The following is a 16,332-nucleotide window of genomic DNA, read 5'->3' as shown; positions in this document are numbered from 1 at the left end:
CCAGGAGCATCATTCCCACAACGAGCCCAGGTGTGTGATCCTGGCTGGGCCATTCCAGGAATCGGTGGAAAAGCCACTGGAATTTAGGCTGTCAAAGCGTTCCCACCTCGTGCTGTTCTCTCAAAGCATGAGAAGCAGCTCCTGCTGTCCCGAGGGAGTGGCTGGAGCAGGACCCAGCCGGGATTTTGGAGTTGGAGCTGCACGGACAGCAAGGCTGTGGCACAGAATCCCGTGCATCACTCAGCCCTGGGTTCCTGAGGTTTGATCCAAGAGGTCTTTGCATCAAGTTTGGAAGACACCTTGGGGTTTGAGCTCCTCAGGTTTCCATGAGGCTGAGCAACCTCAGTGCCAAAGTCCCAGGATCTGCTCCGCAAACGGAGCCAACACCTGATGCAGGGCTGCAGAAGGTGCCGGGGATTTCAGACAATCCTGTCCCGGTTTCAGTCACAGCTCCCACGCTCTGGCCTCCTCCAAAAGCTTTTCCTGTCCTTTCTGCAGTATTTATAGTGCAGCGCAGCTGTCTGAGGAGACAAACCCTCACCTCACATAGAGAAGATAAAGCAGCCAGCCGCTCTTGTACTCATTGCATCTCTCTGATATAGAATCCCCTCTCCAGGCAGGTACAGTCCATTAACACCAAATTTTCTCTGTAATTTCCCAAACATTAAAAAATAGGCCCATTCTGAACCCCGCCCCTGGGGTTTGCAATTTCAGCTTCCTTTAGGATCCCGGGAGATGTCACCCATACATATTTCTGTAACTTGCTAACTCTTAATGCATCAGAAATAGATATATTGTGGTAATGAGTTCCACAGGTGACACATTGTGTACAAGTTTTAATTAAAAGTTAAATAAGACATTTGTTTACAGGCAACAGTATTGGTTGCTCACTCTGTACATTGCATTTATTGGACAGCAATAAGAAAAAACAGAACATTTGGCACGAGAATGCCAATTTTTTTTTATTATTATTATTATTATTTTTGGACACATGAACACAAAATATCCCTGCAGGCTAAAAAAAAAAAAAATACATTGCAATTGTACACAACCAGCATCTTATCTCGACACAGGGCTGTGAGCCCCAGGACAGTTTAGAAAGTACCTCGTATTGCTAGAGACATACATCCAGCCCAAAGTTAATAAAATACCATTTGAAACATTACAAGTCTAACAATATAGAAACCAAAAAATTACATCAGAAGTCAAACTGAACAAATGCAAACATTTTACATTGAAGTTGCAGCCTCTAGACATAGAAATATGAAAATGTCAATAGCAAGGTCTAAGAAAATCTGTAAGTGATATTTAGTGCAAGATCTTTCCTCCAGTGCACAGGGAAAGAGCCTCGCAGTGGATCAGGATCGGGATGGATCCAATGCCCTCCGGCCCTGCCTTCTGAAAATGAAAGCAGTCACTCCCTCGCTATTGAGCAAGAAAACTCCTACAGCACATCCACAAAGGGGTTGGGGGTCAGGGCTGTCAGACACCAGCTCTGAACGAGGGCTCGTCCCCATCCGAAGGGCCGAGCAAGGGTGGACACGGGACATCCCGTCCACCGACCTCTGCGCCCTTTGGATGTAGCTCCGGGCACGACCCTGGGTAACTCACAGGAATACAAGAGCCAGACTGGTGGAGAGAGGCTAACTAGGGATTGCCAGAGCTTGTTCAGAACTCAGCAGGGACAAAGCAAGCAGAACCGGGTGGAAAACAGGATTTCTGCCCCCTCCCCCCCCTTTTTAAATATATATATTTTTTTTATATATATCAACCACCCCCTTCCCCAACTCTTTGAACTTTGCTACATTTAAAATCTTTCACACCACAGAGCTAAACAGTGGCCAACAGGCTTTATTTATAAAAAAACCCCAAAAAACAAAAATCAAAACACCCTAAAACTACAGCTACAGAATGCACATCTTCCCATTGATTGACACATGCAGAACGAGTCACTCAGGCCCACAGGGCTCACCCAGGTCCTCAAGTCCTCCAGACTTGGGCTCAGACCTGCCTAGGGCAGCACTGCTGCAACTTGGATCCTGAACTTCAGTGCTTTCCCCCCAAAACTCCAGCCCTGTGCCCGGGGTGGGCTCACACCAGCCCTGCACAGGTGCTGGCCCAGGGCTCGCCAGGGGCTGATGCTCCACCTGGTCTGAGGTCAAATATCCAGTCACAGGCAAACCAAGGAGAGGCTCTCCCTTCCCTCAGTCTCAACCAGGAGTGCTTGGCACTGGACAACTAATTGGTGATAAAGTTCATTTTTTATGCACCCTTGTTAAACCAGCCCCATTCCTAGTGCACAAACTCAAATCAGGGATCTTGGATCCTACCACCTCCAACAGGTGCTCAGGTGCTTTTCAAGGTGCCAAAGTTCTCCGTGTGTGTTGGGTCAGTCAGAGTTCACTCTAAAAAGGGTTTTTGTGTCTTCTCCCTGAACGAGTACTGAGAAAAGCAGCGGTCAGTCTCCCACCCACATGTCCTGATTTTATTACACAAGTGAGGTATTCTTTAAAAAAAAAGTTAAAAAACTAAAAAGAATCTTTTTGTTTTTTCAATCTAAACCTGTCCTGGCACGTGCAGGGGCAGGGTTCACTTCAGTCCCATTTTCAAAAGAAATGAAAAGAGGTTAAACTTAATTTATGAGACGAACTACTGGCAAGGAGGTTAAAAAACTGTTTGAAGATGTTCAGTGTACTCTGGTACAACTGAAAACAACAGCATTTAGAAATGTAAACTTTCATTTATTTACAAGCTTAAAGACTGAAGGAAACAGCATTTCCTATTGCTGAAATTTGGAGGGGGCTGGTTCCTAAGCTTTGGGACAGCAGACAACTTAGCAGCAAACCCCACACAAGTATCAGAGACCACAGTGCAATCCTTGGGCTTCTCAAACTCCTCCTCAGTTTAGGAATAAGATTTAATCTGCACTAACTCAGGTATACAATAAGGAATCTAGTCTTAAATTACTACGTTCATGGATTACAGGAATACCAGGGAAACCAGGTCCCTGTTCTGGATTGCAGGTTGCAGCTGAAAAAAGCCAAGCAGATTAAAAACCCTAATTTCTAGGCTGGGACAGAATCAGCATTTGAGACTCACACGGGTTCAACATGCTGTAAATGCAGTTGTGTGGGCAACCCAGATTCCCAGGAAAAAAACCAGTTCAAAATGCTGGTACAAGTCCTCAGGTTGCCTGTCACACAATACATTTTGACTGTACACATTGGCCTTTCCTACATGGAACACCCAGTTTCCAAGCTTATAAAAAATGTTGTAGACAGGACACCAACAGTGAATATAAAACAGTTAAAAATAATTCTTAAAAAAAGCATGGAAATGCGTCTTTTCTAATTTGTTTCAGAAACTGCCAAATTGTGTGTTCAGAAAACGACACGAGAATGTTGGTTAAACTCATGCACAATCCTCAGCTAGAAAATTACACTGTTGGGGGGGCTTAAAAAACAAAGATTTATTGCCAAAGTTAAACCTTCTATGAGAAAAAAGTTTTAAAATCACTTAGATTTATCAAACCACACAGCAGCATAAAGTGGGCACTTTTGTAAAAGTTTGCAAAATACCTAAAAGCTAAATTTTTTTTTTGTTTTATCATTTTTAGAGGGGGGAAATGATGGTTCAGTACTTGTTACGATACCATGGCAGTATTATTTATAACCATTATCATTAAAATCTACTGACAGGCATCACTATTAGTTATATTACACATTCACAGAACAAGAACCACCTATTAACTCGCAGTATAGTGCAATTGCTTTGCAGCCCAAGACTGCAGAGATTAAAAAGATAATTAGTAAAACTGACAAAAAACTGCAATACCTGTGAAAGTTATGTTTGTTAAAAGGCATTTTACAGTAGTGAAGTCTAAAATCTCCATTAAAAAATCTATGGCCCCACACGACAGAAGGATTACAGAGAGCTGGATAAAACATTTTGCCATCACGTCATACTCACGAAGCAGGGCACGGAGACAGGGCAGCAGTCACTGTCAGCTCATGGGATGAGGAGAACTGAAAAACCACAGCTAGCAAAAGATTCGATAGAAACCTTTCGTGCCAAGTCCTTGAAAAATTTCAGGATGATCGGCCTTTGCGCTTTGAGGTAAAAATTCGGTCCAATGCATCAGAAAAGACAAGTCTATGGATTTCTAGTACAGAAAACAATGAAACAAATGGCTCAATTGTGTTGGTGCATCAGACGTTGCAGTGAAGAACAGATTCAGTGCGACTGTCCGGAGCTGCTGGTAGTGGGCAGTCCGAAATCCCCCGGCCCTGGATAGAGCAGGAGGCTTCCAAACACTTCAGGACTGCATGGGTTGTTGTTTTGCCTCATCTTCCCAGGTGCTCTCAAGCGAAATACATGGTGTGCTGGGTGTCGTGGTGGATCTGCACGGCCTTGGCCAGCGCCTGCGGATCACGGCCGTTGCTCTGCCCCGACACGTGGCTGCCCTCAGCGCTGTGAGCAGACACACACCCGTGAACAACTGGGACAAGCGGCACAGCTCAGCTTCACTACCTGCCTACCAGGAGGACAAGGCCATTCCTTACCTGTCATGATCCTTGTCCACAAGATGGTACCTGGCCCGAAAGGCCACCAGCCTGGCATAGTAGGCGGGCGCGGGGATGGAGACGGAGCGGGTGCAGCGCACGTACGTGTGGCACAGCTGGTACGTCAGCAGCTGCAGCTCGTCTGCTGTGAAACAGTTGTCATCCCACAACACCTGGTAGTGGGAGGGCCGGCTGGTTCCCTGCAGAGAACAGGTGAGCAGTCAGCTGGAGAGCAGCAGCAAGCACAGAGGTGGTACCTGCAGGCTGCACCTTCCAGCAGGCACCCAGGAGTCAGTGCCAAGCAGGCACCGACACGCTCTGAGTCTGCCAAGCGACAAACAGAAGTGACAATTCCCAACAACTACAAGGATTTAGTCCCACAGCTTGAGGGCAACAGAGCTGGCATTACCTGAATTCCTGCATGGCTACAGAGGTAAAAGTCAAATTCAGAGGGATGTGTGATGGTGCTGTCCACAGTAGTGCCTGCTGGTACGTTGCCACTTTTACCCACCTAGTGAGAAAAGTTTATTATTAGTCCATGGGCTTTTTTGGAAGTGACCCAAAAATGCCTTCAGAGGTAGGCTCTATTGAAAGCTGCTGGAAAATTTACTGCTCAAAAACGTGAAAAAACATTAAGGTCGTTTACGTAGCAGGAATGAAAATGTTCTCTGTGAATTCATTTTTAGAAACTTCACCAAATCCAGCTGGTGTGTCATCAGAGGAAAATAAAACCCTTGCCAGCACCATTAAAACTGCAGAGTGGGATAAAGCCTACACAAGTAATTCAGGATCTGAAAATGCAGATTCCTGAGATAAATTTATTTCGTACCCTTGTTTGCCCTCACACCCCGGAGATCTGGGTTTTTAAGCAAACCTCAGATCAAGCGCTTCCCTAAAGAAGGTTCCTCAGCTGGCCTGTGGATTTGTGGCACAGGCACATCTTAGATGCACCTGGAAACAGAACAGGGAACAGAGTGAACAGCGAGGTCAGCTCATCATCAGGAATCCTGGACTATAAAAACCTAGGATACAGTTCCAGGTACACAAATACTGCATACTGAGCACACCTATTCCAAAAGGGGGAACAAGCTGTTCCATCTGATGCAGAGCAATAAAAAAGGGAGGAACTGGTTATTTTGCTAGAGAAAGCCTGTTACCACCCAGTACTGCTGCTGCTTGTACAGCTTTAGTGGGCAAGACAGATCCCACCCCACTGAATAAAACAATCCCACTTTCCTGTGCCATCACCTCCCCCTCATGGAATCAGTACTTGCCCTTTCAGTTTTGTCGGCACAGAACAGCCTGGTGTGATGCCTTTTCTGCACAACAATGTAGGTTATTCCTGGCCTATAATCTTCTTCCAAACTAATGCAGGCCTTCCGGATGGCAATCAGCTCTGGCCAAGCTACCTACAAGCAGAAGATTTAACTATTATGTGATGAATTCAGTAGGTATTTGATTGCTTTTTTCCCTGTGTACAAATGCCACATAGTAAGGAACATGATCAGACGGGTAAGTGTACATTGTGCTTGCCCAGGACAATTCAAGGAAACTTAATTTTTCCAATAACAAATATAATCTACATAAATAAATATATTTTTTCAAGGGCCAATCCCTTATAATCCACGTAACTATATATCAATCCCTTTTCACAAGCAGCAAAAAATTATCAGACAATACCTGTTTCATCTGTCCTTCCGACACTCCCCCTCTGTAGTAAATGATCCTCGTGGGCTTGAAACGAGTGGATTTGTAGAACTGGATCAACAGCTCCCGCACCATGTTGGTCAGGTCCTGGATCACCTCCTGGCTGTAGAGCAGCTCCTGGGAGGTCTCCTGGCGCGAGGTCTGCACGCGCACCGTGGCGCAGTAGCGGCTGGGGTGCCCGTCCATGCTGCCCACCACAGCTGCGATGGATGGCTTCTTCCCATCCCCGGCGGGAGGGTGAGTGACATCTGCTCCCAAAAAGATCACTGGCTGCTGGAACACCGAGGGCCTGTTTGATAAGATTAAGGTTTTTTAGTTAGAATCACAGAATCCCAGAAGGGTTTGGGTTGGAAGGGGCCTTAAAGCCCATCCAGTTCCACCCCCTGCCCTGGGCAAGGACATCTGCCACTATCCCAGGCTGCTCCAAGCCCTGGCCAACCTGGCCTTGGACACTGCCAGGGATGGGGCAGCCACAGCCTCTCTGGGCAACCTGTGCCAGGGCCTCGCCACCCTCACAGGGAAGAATTTCTTCCTAATCTCTAATGTAGACCTACTCTCTTTTAGTGTGAATCCATTACTACAGTCCCTCTTCAGCTTCCTTGTCAGCCCCTTCAGATACCGGAAGGTGCTGTGAGGTTTTCACACAACCTTCTCTTCTCCAGGCTGAACAACCTCAACTTTCTCACCCTGACTTGAGAGGAGAGGTGCTTTAAGCCTCTTATCAACTCATAATAATAAATAAGAAGAGCAAAGGAAGGAGGGCCACAAACAAAAAAAAAAAAAATTACAGCTGAGAAAGGTGCATCCAAAGCACAGAACAGAACTAAAACCTGTCAGAATCTTTAAGGATAAAGTTCGCTGCCTCAAGCACTTACAGTCCAGAAAGAACAGAAAGTGACAAGGACAGAGTCAAAGGCAGACCAAGTTACAAGCATTGATTCCAAGTCACTCCTCCTCACTCCTTCTCTTTCAATTTGGAAGCAAACACAGGATGCTTTAGGAGGTGGCAAGAGCAAAAGGTAGACTGAGTGAATCCAAAGGCAGGAAAGAGACAGGAAAAAAAACCTTGGTGAGCTTGGTGGCTCTGACTGCTGGATGGCTCTGACTCCCCTTGGCTCAGGGCTTACTGGGAACACTCCAAATGCAGACATATCCTCCACTGTCCACTCCAGACTGTGGGAATTTCTAAAGCGTGTTTTATTTTGAAAAGTATCATTTTAGCAAACACAACAAAACAACACCATTTTCCTTGACAATGCAGACATTATGAAGAGCTTTTGATTGACTCTTACCTTTGATGAGGTACCAGCACATTGTTGATTCCCCCGAGCTTGGCATTGATCTTCAGACACAGGTTAGACAGCGTTTGTGGTGAGGTTTTGACCACGTTCTTTACCTGAACACACTGTGTGGCCATGCCTAGAAGAGTGTCTCCAACCCGCTTGACTTCAGCTGTGACAGAAAATAAGGCAGTGGTTCCTGCTTGCTCTTATTTTTTTTCAAATGTTACTGTAACTCAGATCCTTGAAACTTCACTGATAAAGGTTCAGTTTGCTCTTTGGTAATACAAGTTCTCCAATCAGGCCTGACAAACCAGCTCCAAAACACCCTTTTAAAGAGATCCCATTACCTCCTCTGCCTCCTTCCTGCCACCCACTTGCAGTACAACTCCTGATCACTTTACAGCCCCTTCTCCATACCATACACAGGCGTCTTCCCAGGCAGAATCACCACGATGAGCTGCAGGCCAACATAAGTCAGCTTTAAGTGTTTGAACATGGGCTCCACGCTGTCTGCACCCTGGGCGTACTTGCAGAAGCAGGGCTGGCCCTGGATCGGCATCCCAGCGTCCTTGGAGATCTTGCGCAGCTGGTCTGTGAAACTCCTGAAATAGAAGTGGATTTGTCCTGGCCTTTTCACTATGGTTCACTCATCAGTTTTATCAACCAGATCTAAGCTATTTCTGCTATTTCACAGCACTACAGTAATTATTTTTTAGCAATTCTATCCCCATCAGGAACTCGCTAACATGACTCTAATTCTCTCTGAGGAAGGTCATCAGCTTCTGTAATTTTACAAGCCTTACAGAAAGAGACATCTGAGATGAACATCCTGAGGCAGATTTCCAAACTAATACTGATGCTCTGGTAAATTTTTACTTATCCACCTAATTTACCTGAGCATTATTGCAACCATGATTTTTACCAATCAGTGGTTCACACAACCTCTTTCTTTAGGATTCTGTAGGGTAATTTGAAGGGCAGGGGAAAATCAACTTATACCACAAATCACTTTTCAGAAACATGAGAAAAACACACCTTGCAATAGAATCCTGAATAAATAGGAAAATACTTACTTCAGCAAGTCTTCTCTGCATTGTTTTTGAGGAGCAAAACAGGCAACAGCCCAAACTTTAATCTCAATGCCAGCATAGAACTGTTTCCCTCTCATGTCCCACACGCCTTGGTTTGGTGTGGCCACAGTCTTGTTCTAGGTAAAAACCAAAGGCAAACTAGAAATAAAGTACTGCTCTGTTTTGACTGTAGCCCACCAGAAGAAGCCTCATGAGAAGATACCCAAAACATCTCATGAATTTCAATCACCTCAGGATAAGGAGTTTTACAAAACGTGGAAACTCACCCTGCCTCCATACTGCAGCATTGGGGCTGGCAGAACCCTGCCTGTCAGCTCTGTCATTTCGTTATGGACAACAATTCCAAACTCCTTCAGATACGGATCAGGCCCACCAACCATACTGTTACTCTTCACCTGGGGACAAGACAAGTATTGATGTCACTACACTAAAGCTTCAGGTGACTCTGCCCTCTTTGCCATCAACAGCCTTTCTGTTTAGATGGGATTTGTTTTAACCAAGACAGATTTTTTAAATTCTCTCTTGGTCATGTTGCTCATCATCACCTGCTCCAATGCTCTGGAAATGTCATGAAAAGTGACAACACAGACTGTGCAGCTGGAAAAATACTCACCAGTCTGCTGATCTCCTCCTGCCTGTCTGGGGCAGACCTGGCTGTTGCTTTTATCATGGTCGATGTCTGATTGTCTGTCAGCTTCTTGATGCACCTCTGGCCAGCCACGATGTTACACACCTGCACAGGAGCAGGGAGAGGTGCTGTGACACCATTTAACAGAGGACACACCACAGTGCAGGACTCGGATCCTTACCTCCAGCGGCAGGTACGTGTGTTTCTGTTCCTGTCCCACTTGGAGACAGGGCAGGTGAGGGTATTTCAGCTGCAGACTGTACTTCTGCTTAAAATACTGAGCTACTGTGCACTCCATGGCCTGCCCATTCTCCAGCTGCAGAGGGAACCTAGAAATTATGTTTGTTCTGGTTAGACTTTGTCAGATTTTTTTAAAGGAAAAAATGGTATAAAAAACCTATTCCAGACTATCTTTAGCAAAACTCTATTTTCCTTAGTTACTGGATCTCTTCTTTATGAAAAGATTTTAGTCTATATACTGAATTTCTCATATTTTAGCTATTTTAAAAATGGGAGCTTTTGACAACTGTATTTAAAAGCCAGGATATAGCTCAATTTTCCTGGGTTGAAGGAAATAAAGCAGTGGTCAAAACCCACATTATTCCTCTACTCCACTAATACTAAACAAGCCTGTAAAGCCACACAGCTGCTTCACCTCCAGAATCAACTATTCCTGCATAAACAATATACCAAATATATTCCAGGTATATTTACTAGGTTGAAGATTTTAAGAACTGTCAGGCAGTGCTTGATACGTACGTCTGGTGACTGGCTGGTCGCCGGGTAACGTTGCAAACTCGGTATTTTCTCTTCATCTGGCCACAGTGGGTAACCTCTACTTTTAGACCTGAAAACCCAACAGAAAATAAATTCAGGGACAGGAATCACCTTTGAGGAGGATGAAGGCAAAAAGGAACGGCCCAGTTCCTCATGTGCCTTGCAAATTTTCATTGCGACGCAATATGAGCAGGTTTCAGTATTTTCTTGCAGCAGCTTCAGGACAAGCTTTTACCTCTGATTTCTTTGGTAAACTTGACACGCTGGGAGTCTGTCAGAGGCTTGCTTTGTTCACTGATGTTCTGGATGTCCAAGACCTCGCACATGAACTCAATGATAGGCTGGGCACGATAGAAAGCAGTCGCTGACACTAAGATAAAAAGATAGGACAATTAACTGAGAAGCACAAAGAACTCTGTTACATGAGTGAGACAGAATCTCCTACACACCATCGATGTTGAGCATCATGTTCCACATGGCAGGACGGACCGACTGGTGGAAACCAAACCAGACCTCCCTGCCCCCTCCCAGGGGGTGGTAATAACCTTCAGGAGGGGAGAAGAAGGAGCGACCCACAGGGGTGTACCTGAAAAAAATCAGAGAATTAATACTCTGATCATTTCTTTCTGATATACTTTTTACATTCACACCTATAGTGTTTAAAACACATTTCTACAGCATGTTGTAACTGTCAGAGCTCACTCATGGCAAGCACATAAAGCCTTTTCTGACAGTGCAGCTGGAAAGGGTACCGCAAATTCCTGTTAGAAACATGACCAGCAGACACAAGGCCTTAGTTCAGATCACATTTCCCTGTTCTAGTGCAAATTTGTAAGGCAGGTGTTGAATTACATGGCTGTATCCCTCATCCCTTCTACCACAGAGGTGTAATGGGCAGCAGAGCAGCAGCAAGGAATAACTAACACAAATGTTAAGATGGATAGAAGACATACCCAGTCAGGAAGGCCCCACAGGTACCCACCTCATGGAGGGAAGGTGCCGTGTGATTACATCCAGTGCCTGTACAGAATCTTCAGGAACTTCATTCAAGTGCCCTGCCAGAGCTTCCAGCAGCATCTGAAGGCTGACGACTGACACCCACTGAATGGAAACCTTAAATGTCTGGTCCTTCCCCTCTCCTGGAAGTGTAACCTCCATATCCACCTGCCATGGGCACAAGAGAATTAAGCACAAGCTTTTGTTATGGATTGCAGACAGACACAACACTCAGCAATGGTACAGTTTTCTCCTAGGTGTCCTCTGAGTCTGTATTTTTGATGATTAGTTTGGGTCATGACCTTAAAACATTACAATTGGTTCCCTCAGGACTTTGAAAGTTTGTCATTTATTCATGTGAGAAACTGCACTGAAGTATCTTTAAATGTAAATTTTAAGCAGTAATTAGTATGGTGACATCAAAGCTCTGGAGAACGGTGAGTCATTTTTTTAAGTCAGCCAATTAATAGCAAGATGTTTTGTGAACCAAATGGGAAGGCAAGAAAACCTTTTGGTCAAAAAGGAGACTCGCTGGGAAACACAAATCTCAAGAGTTCTGGCACAGCACTTGGGATGACTCTCACACCCCACAGCCCAGGGGAAACTGTGACCTCATCCTGGGCATCCCCCATGGCGCAGCAATGACCAGATCCCTTGGGAGATCAGTAGATGGGGTGAACTTTTGTTTAGAGCTCGGGTCCACGTGCAAGGCAGGAACAGCTGATCCAGTTGTTCCCATGGAACAGGAGGATGTATCTCCACAGTGCAGCCAAACCCAACCAAAGCCATCGTCAGCTACAACGACTTTATCATTCAGCAACAGAACGAGGGTCAGAACAGAGAAAAGGGAAGTTCCCATCAGGGTGAAAGGAAAATAATCTCCTTGCAGCTTATAAGAGCACAACGTAGTTCTCACGTCTCGTGATATTCTCCAGCTGAAGAGCTGGGAATTAAAAACCCAAAGACACAAACTTCAATAAAACACCAGTGAGCTCTTAGAGACCCTAACTGGCCCTGCCAAGACTACACCAATAGGTGTGACAGTGTTTTGGGTTTACGTCAATAAAAGAACACTTTTCCAATGACACTGTAAGTTTTCCCACAGAAACTTAAGGCAACACTTACTCTGTCCCTGCCAATGGGTAAGGGGTGTGCTGTGTACATGTTCCTCTTCCCATCGTACCCAGGCTGCCGATCCCCAAATATCTGCATCTTGAAGTGCCTCACCATCGTATCCACCACCTCCCTAGGGAGTGATTCATTAAGTGGAAGAACAGAAAATTCAGTAATGGGCTAACACAATTCAAAAGTCTGTTTTTCACTTTTTCTTAAAGGAGCAAGATATGAAAAACAATAATGCACGAGAGCACCCCCAGGTCACACCAGGAGCTGTAAAAGTCACCTCCAGGTTAAGACACAGGTGGCACATACAGGTGTCTGTACAGGTATCTGTACTGTCAGCAGAGCTACAGCCAAAACTGGCAGAGGAATCTGGAGAGATGTTCGGACACAGGAGCAGACAAAAACACCTGCCTTGGGGTGGGTAGGAGCACTCTGCGGATTGATCCACATGTGTGGACTCCAAAATCTACAAGCTGAAATACGTCCCCTCAGCTGCTACATGTTTGTGTAACAGACTGTGGAACAATTACCAGGGATATTCACTTGTAGACTGTAAAATAAAACCAGCTGGAGGTCAATGCTCAGTACATTTCCCAGAGCCTTCCAGATTATGGGCCAATTGCAACACATCTTCATAAAAATAAGAATATTATAGTTCACTGAAAGGCAGCTGCTGACCACAGTACAAACACAAACAGGCCTTTAGCAGATGGAGAATTCCTAGGATGCACAGCTTTCTTACATTCAGGTATATACAGCTAATTTAAATCAGTAAACCTTCATTAAATAACTCCTACCTGTTGACTCTTCGGGGGCGTTTCTCTGGTTTGATATCTACATCATAGTGATAAACATCTATCTTGGGGATCTGAACCTGGAAGTGGTTGGCCAGGAGACGGATGGGTTTCCCAACAGTGCCCAGGCCTGGGCGACGCGGCGGCTGGAAAAGGCTCGTTGGGGGCCCTAGGAAAGTCAAATAAATATGTATGAGATGGGATGGCTCACTCCATGCACCTCTCAGGTGCGCTATGGGTGACTTTTTGACTGGGCAGGAAGAAATCTTAAGCTTTCCGAGGTTGCGAACAGAGGCGTTCAAAGAGGCTCAGCCTTCCAGCTGCTCAGAACTTCAAGGTAAAAAATGTGCTCCCTAAAGCATGTATAGGTAGGTGCCATAAATAATTCTTAAATTTTTAGTGGCATTTATTCATGACTGTGGTTAGGAACTTCACAGAGTCCTGACAGGGAATGCAACCATACAAATATTATGTATTTTCATGTAATGCAAAGATAAATACATCCCAACTTCCATTTCCAGAACAAACCAACAGCCACAAAAGCCACATTTTGTCATTGTTTTCACTACAGGCTTGAAGTTCAGATGTTAGTGATCCAATTTAAAATTCCAACGGAAAGACAGGAGTGAGGAAAGGTTCAGGCTTTCTTCTAAATAGAAGGATAAGGGAGAAAGCATTAGACAGGTACGGACTCCTACAGACGTGGAGGAGGTATTTTATTGGGACAAAAAAGAGCTTCAGGAACAACTTTAAGGAGGAAATTATTAGAGGTCTGGAAGCATTACTCACATGCAAGCTGGTCACTAGGGAAGCCTTCAGTTACCCTCCTCAAAGTCTTAAGATCTGAGATACCACGTTAACGAGATTAAACTGACTATTTTTTTAAATCGATCACAGCCTCAGCTGACACTGCACATAAAGCAAATGACATTGGTATATTTTCATGGGTTTGTCTATATCTGAGCAGGGCTCAGTGTGATCAAAGTGTCTTCCCTCTGTTGTAGAGTAGCAAAGGAGAGGGCAAGAAGTCTCACTAGAATGCAATAATAAACCTATCATAAAACTCAGGGCAAATTTAGCATCCATGTAAGACAAAGGCTCAGAGTTTGTACCAGGAGAGAGGAGAGGTAGGTGACTCCTATTTGAGTACACTTCAGGGTGCAGCAATAAACTTTAACACAACCATAAACTAAACCCGGGACCAAATCCCAGGAGATTCCACACCAGATTTACAAGCCATCCACTGGCTACTGCATTACCAAATAAAATTACCAACCTGAGGACACCAGCCCTGGAATACTTTTAAGCAGAAGGAACACAGAGCATGTAAGCAGCTGAAGCCCACTGCCACATCAGCTCTGCAAAGCCACAGTGGCAGGGGGCTGTCGGAGACAGACACCCCATAGGACACGCTCCTGGCTCCGCACCAGCCTGACAGATTGTGCTCTGTCACAGTCAGACCAGTTGAGGGGTACAGTTAGTGTTTAAAAAAACTACAACTGCCTTGACAAGCATGAATCATTGAGGGCAATCAAAGTTTGCTGTGCTTATTTGGATACGAGAGATGATCCATTAATCCCATGCTAATTAGTCTGAAGGAAGTGCAGGCACTGACCTCCTGCAAGAGATTAAATGACAACTATATTTACCCCTTTTCCTGCCTTGGTATTGACAAGTTCTGCAAACACGCACAGCAACGCTGTCCTCTGTTCTGTCCAAAGGAGATAAAACTTACATCTCCTCCTTCCGAAAGTTATTTCTCAAAGGATTCCAGAGAATCAGCTAAAAACTGTTTTCCCATTTGAAGGCAGGCTGCCCTGGCATCACAGAATTTTTATCTGATCAGCCTGACTAGGGTTGTATGTGCTGTTATATTTTAATTTCTCCCATCCCACAATCATTACGTACTAAGCACCTCAACCGAGTTGCTTCAGACAGGAAGCAGTTTTCAAAACTGAAAGAGGATCTGCTTCTCCAGCTGGAACTCAGGGAGGCCACGATACATCACACACATACAGCAGGCTCTGAGTCAGCCCTCACTACCTCAAACTCTGGATTCTTCTGGAATTGCACCTTTGTGTCAATAAGCGTTTTCTATCACACCAAAATTAACATCACTTCGATTATACCAATCGTTTGAATGGGAACTTGATGGGTCAGGTGTACAGGCCACCGAGGGCTAGAAATACATCCTGCAGGCATTTGGTAGAATAATCATGGAATAAGACACAAGCAGGAAAACACCACATGCAAAAACCCACCAATATTTAAGCGAACTTTGTTAAAGAAATAAACAACCGTATTTTCAGACAGTATCACCTTAAACTCTCAGAAATGGCTCAATGTCAAACATAAAACTTATCATTGCACAGGTTGCAGGGCGCACATCTCTGTGATACCAGAGCCCTGCCTGTCCCCGTCCCCTCGCTGTCGCTGTCCCGCTCCTAGTCCCGTCCCGTTCACCCCGGGGACACCGAGACGCGTCCCCCGGTAGCCCCGGCAGCAGCGGGGCCGTGAGGGCATCCGCAACCCCCGCGCAAAGTTTCGCGACCCGCTGCAGCTCCTCCGCACCAGGCAGCGCCGGCGGCTCCGAGCGGGCCCCGCTGCTGCCGGGGCGCCCCGCCGGGCCCGCGGCCTCCTTCCCCCGCTGTCACGGCCCGACAGGCCGCGGCCCCCGCGCCCCCCCCGCGGCTCTCACCGGGTCCCAGCGCCTCCATGGCGGCGGTGGCGGCCTCGCTGCTCTCGCCGCCGGCCCCGCCGCCCGCCCCGGGCCCCGCCGCCGGCCCCGCCGCCGCCGCGTAGCGCTTGATCTCGGGAATATTGGCGGCGGGGTGGGGGTCCGGCGCGGACACGGGGGCGGCGGGGCGGGAGGCGGAGGCGGCCGAGGAGGAGGATGAGGAGGAGGCAGCGGGGGCGCGGCGGGGAGCGCTCCCCGCGTTCCGCTTCCCCGAGCGGCGGCGCGAACAATCCCCGCGCTGCGCCCCCGCCGAGCCCGCGCGCGCCCCCGCCGCCGCCAGCACGCGCCCGAGCGCGCTCCCGGGACGGGGATGAGGAGGAGGAGGAGGAAGAGGAGGAAAAGGAGGAAGAGGAGAAGGGAGGGAGGAAGAGGCCGCTCCGCGCTGCCCGGCGCCGCCGGCTCGCGCACGCGCGCCGCCCCCCCCCGCCCGCGGGAGCGCGCACGCCTCCCGCGCGGCCTCGCGGCCGCAACAGGTGGCAACTCTGAATCACGGAATCCCAGGATATTTAGGGTTGGAAGGGACCTTGGCAGATCATCCAGTCCAACCCCCCTGCCAAGGCAGGGTTACCCGGAGCAGGTAACAGGAACGCGTCCAGGTGGGGTTGGAATGTCTCCTAATAGGGAGACTCCACGCC

The 16,332-nt window shown here is 46.8% G+C and overlaps 1 protein-coding gene across 2 annotated transcripts; it reads right to left on the bottom strand.

Moving 5' to 3' along the window:
- Window positions 1-821: 821 nt before the first annotated feature.
- Window positions 822-16,096, bottom strand: AGO4 (argonaute RISC component 4). 2 transcript variants are annotated; one of them, XM_042015522.1, is made up of 19 exons: window positions 15,659-16,096; window positions 12,964-13,129; window positions 12,170-12,290; window positions 11,031-11,212; window positions 10,498-10,634; window positions 10,284-10,418; window positions 10,031-10,118; window positions 9,453-9,600; window positions 9,257-9,376; window positions 8,910-9,038; window positions 8,626-8,759; window positions 7,970-8,154; window positions 7,562-7,721; window positions 7,335-7,454; window positions 6,243-6,558; window positions 5,837-5,971; window positions 4,972-5,073; window positions 4,563-4,762; window positions 822-4,470 (listed from the first exon to the last, which is right to left on the bottom strand). In XM_042015522.1, exons 1-19 carry the CDS (start codon window positions 15,675-15,677, stop codon window positions 4,362-4,364), a joined length of 2,706 nt encoding a protein of 901 aa, XP_041871456.1. In that variant the 5' UTR covers window positions 15,678-16,096; the 3' UTR covers window positions 822-4,361. The 2 variants fall into 2 exon arrangements, with proteins under 2 accessions (XP_041871456.1, XP_041871457.1); XM_042015523.1 differs by lacking the exon at window positions 7,335-7,454 and having other exon boundaries at window positions 15,659-15,946.
- Window positions 16,097-16,332: the final 236 nt, after the last annotated feature.

The sequence above is a fragment of the Corvus kubaryi genome, unplaced genomic scaffold (genome assembly GCF_017639235.1).
Source record: "Corvus kubaryi isolate FWS band 111438036 unplaced genomic scaffold, C.kubaryi_AGA036_p1.0 split3-37304, whole genome shotgun sequence".
NCBI lineage: Eukaryota > Metazoa > Chordata > Aves > Passeriformes > Corvidae > Corvus > Corvus kubaryi.
The sequence above is the reverse complement of the archived record's forward strand: the minus strand, read 5'-3'. Positions and strand labels throughout refer to the sequence as shown.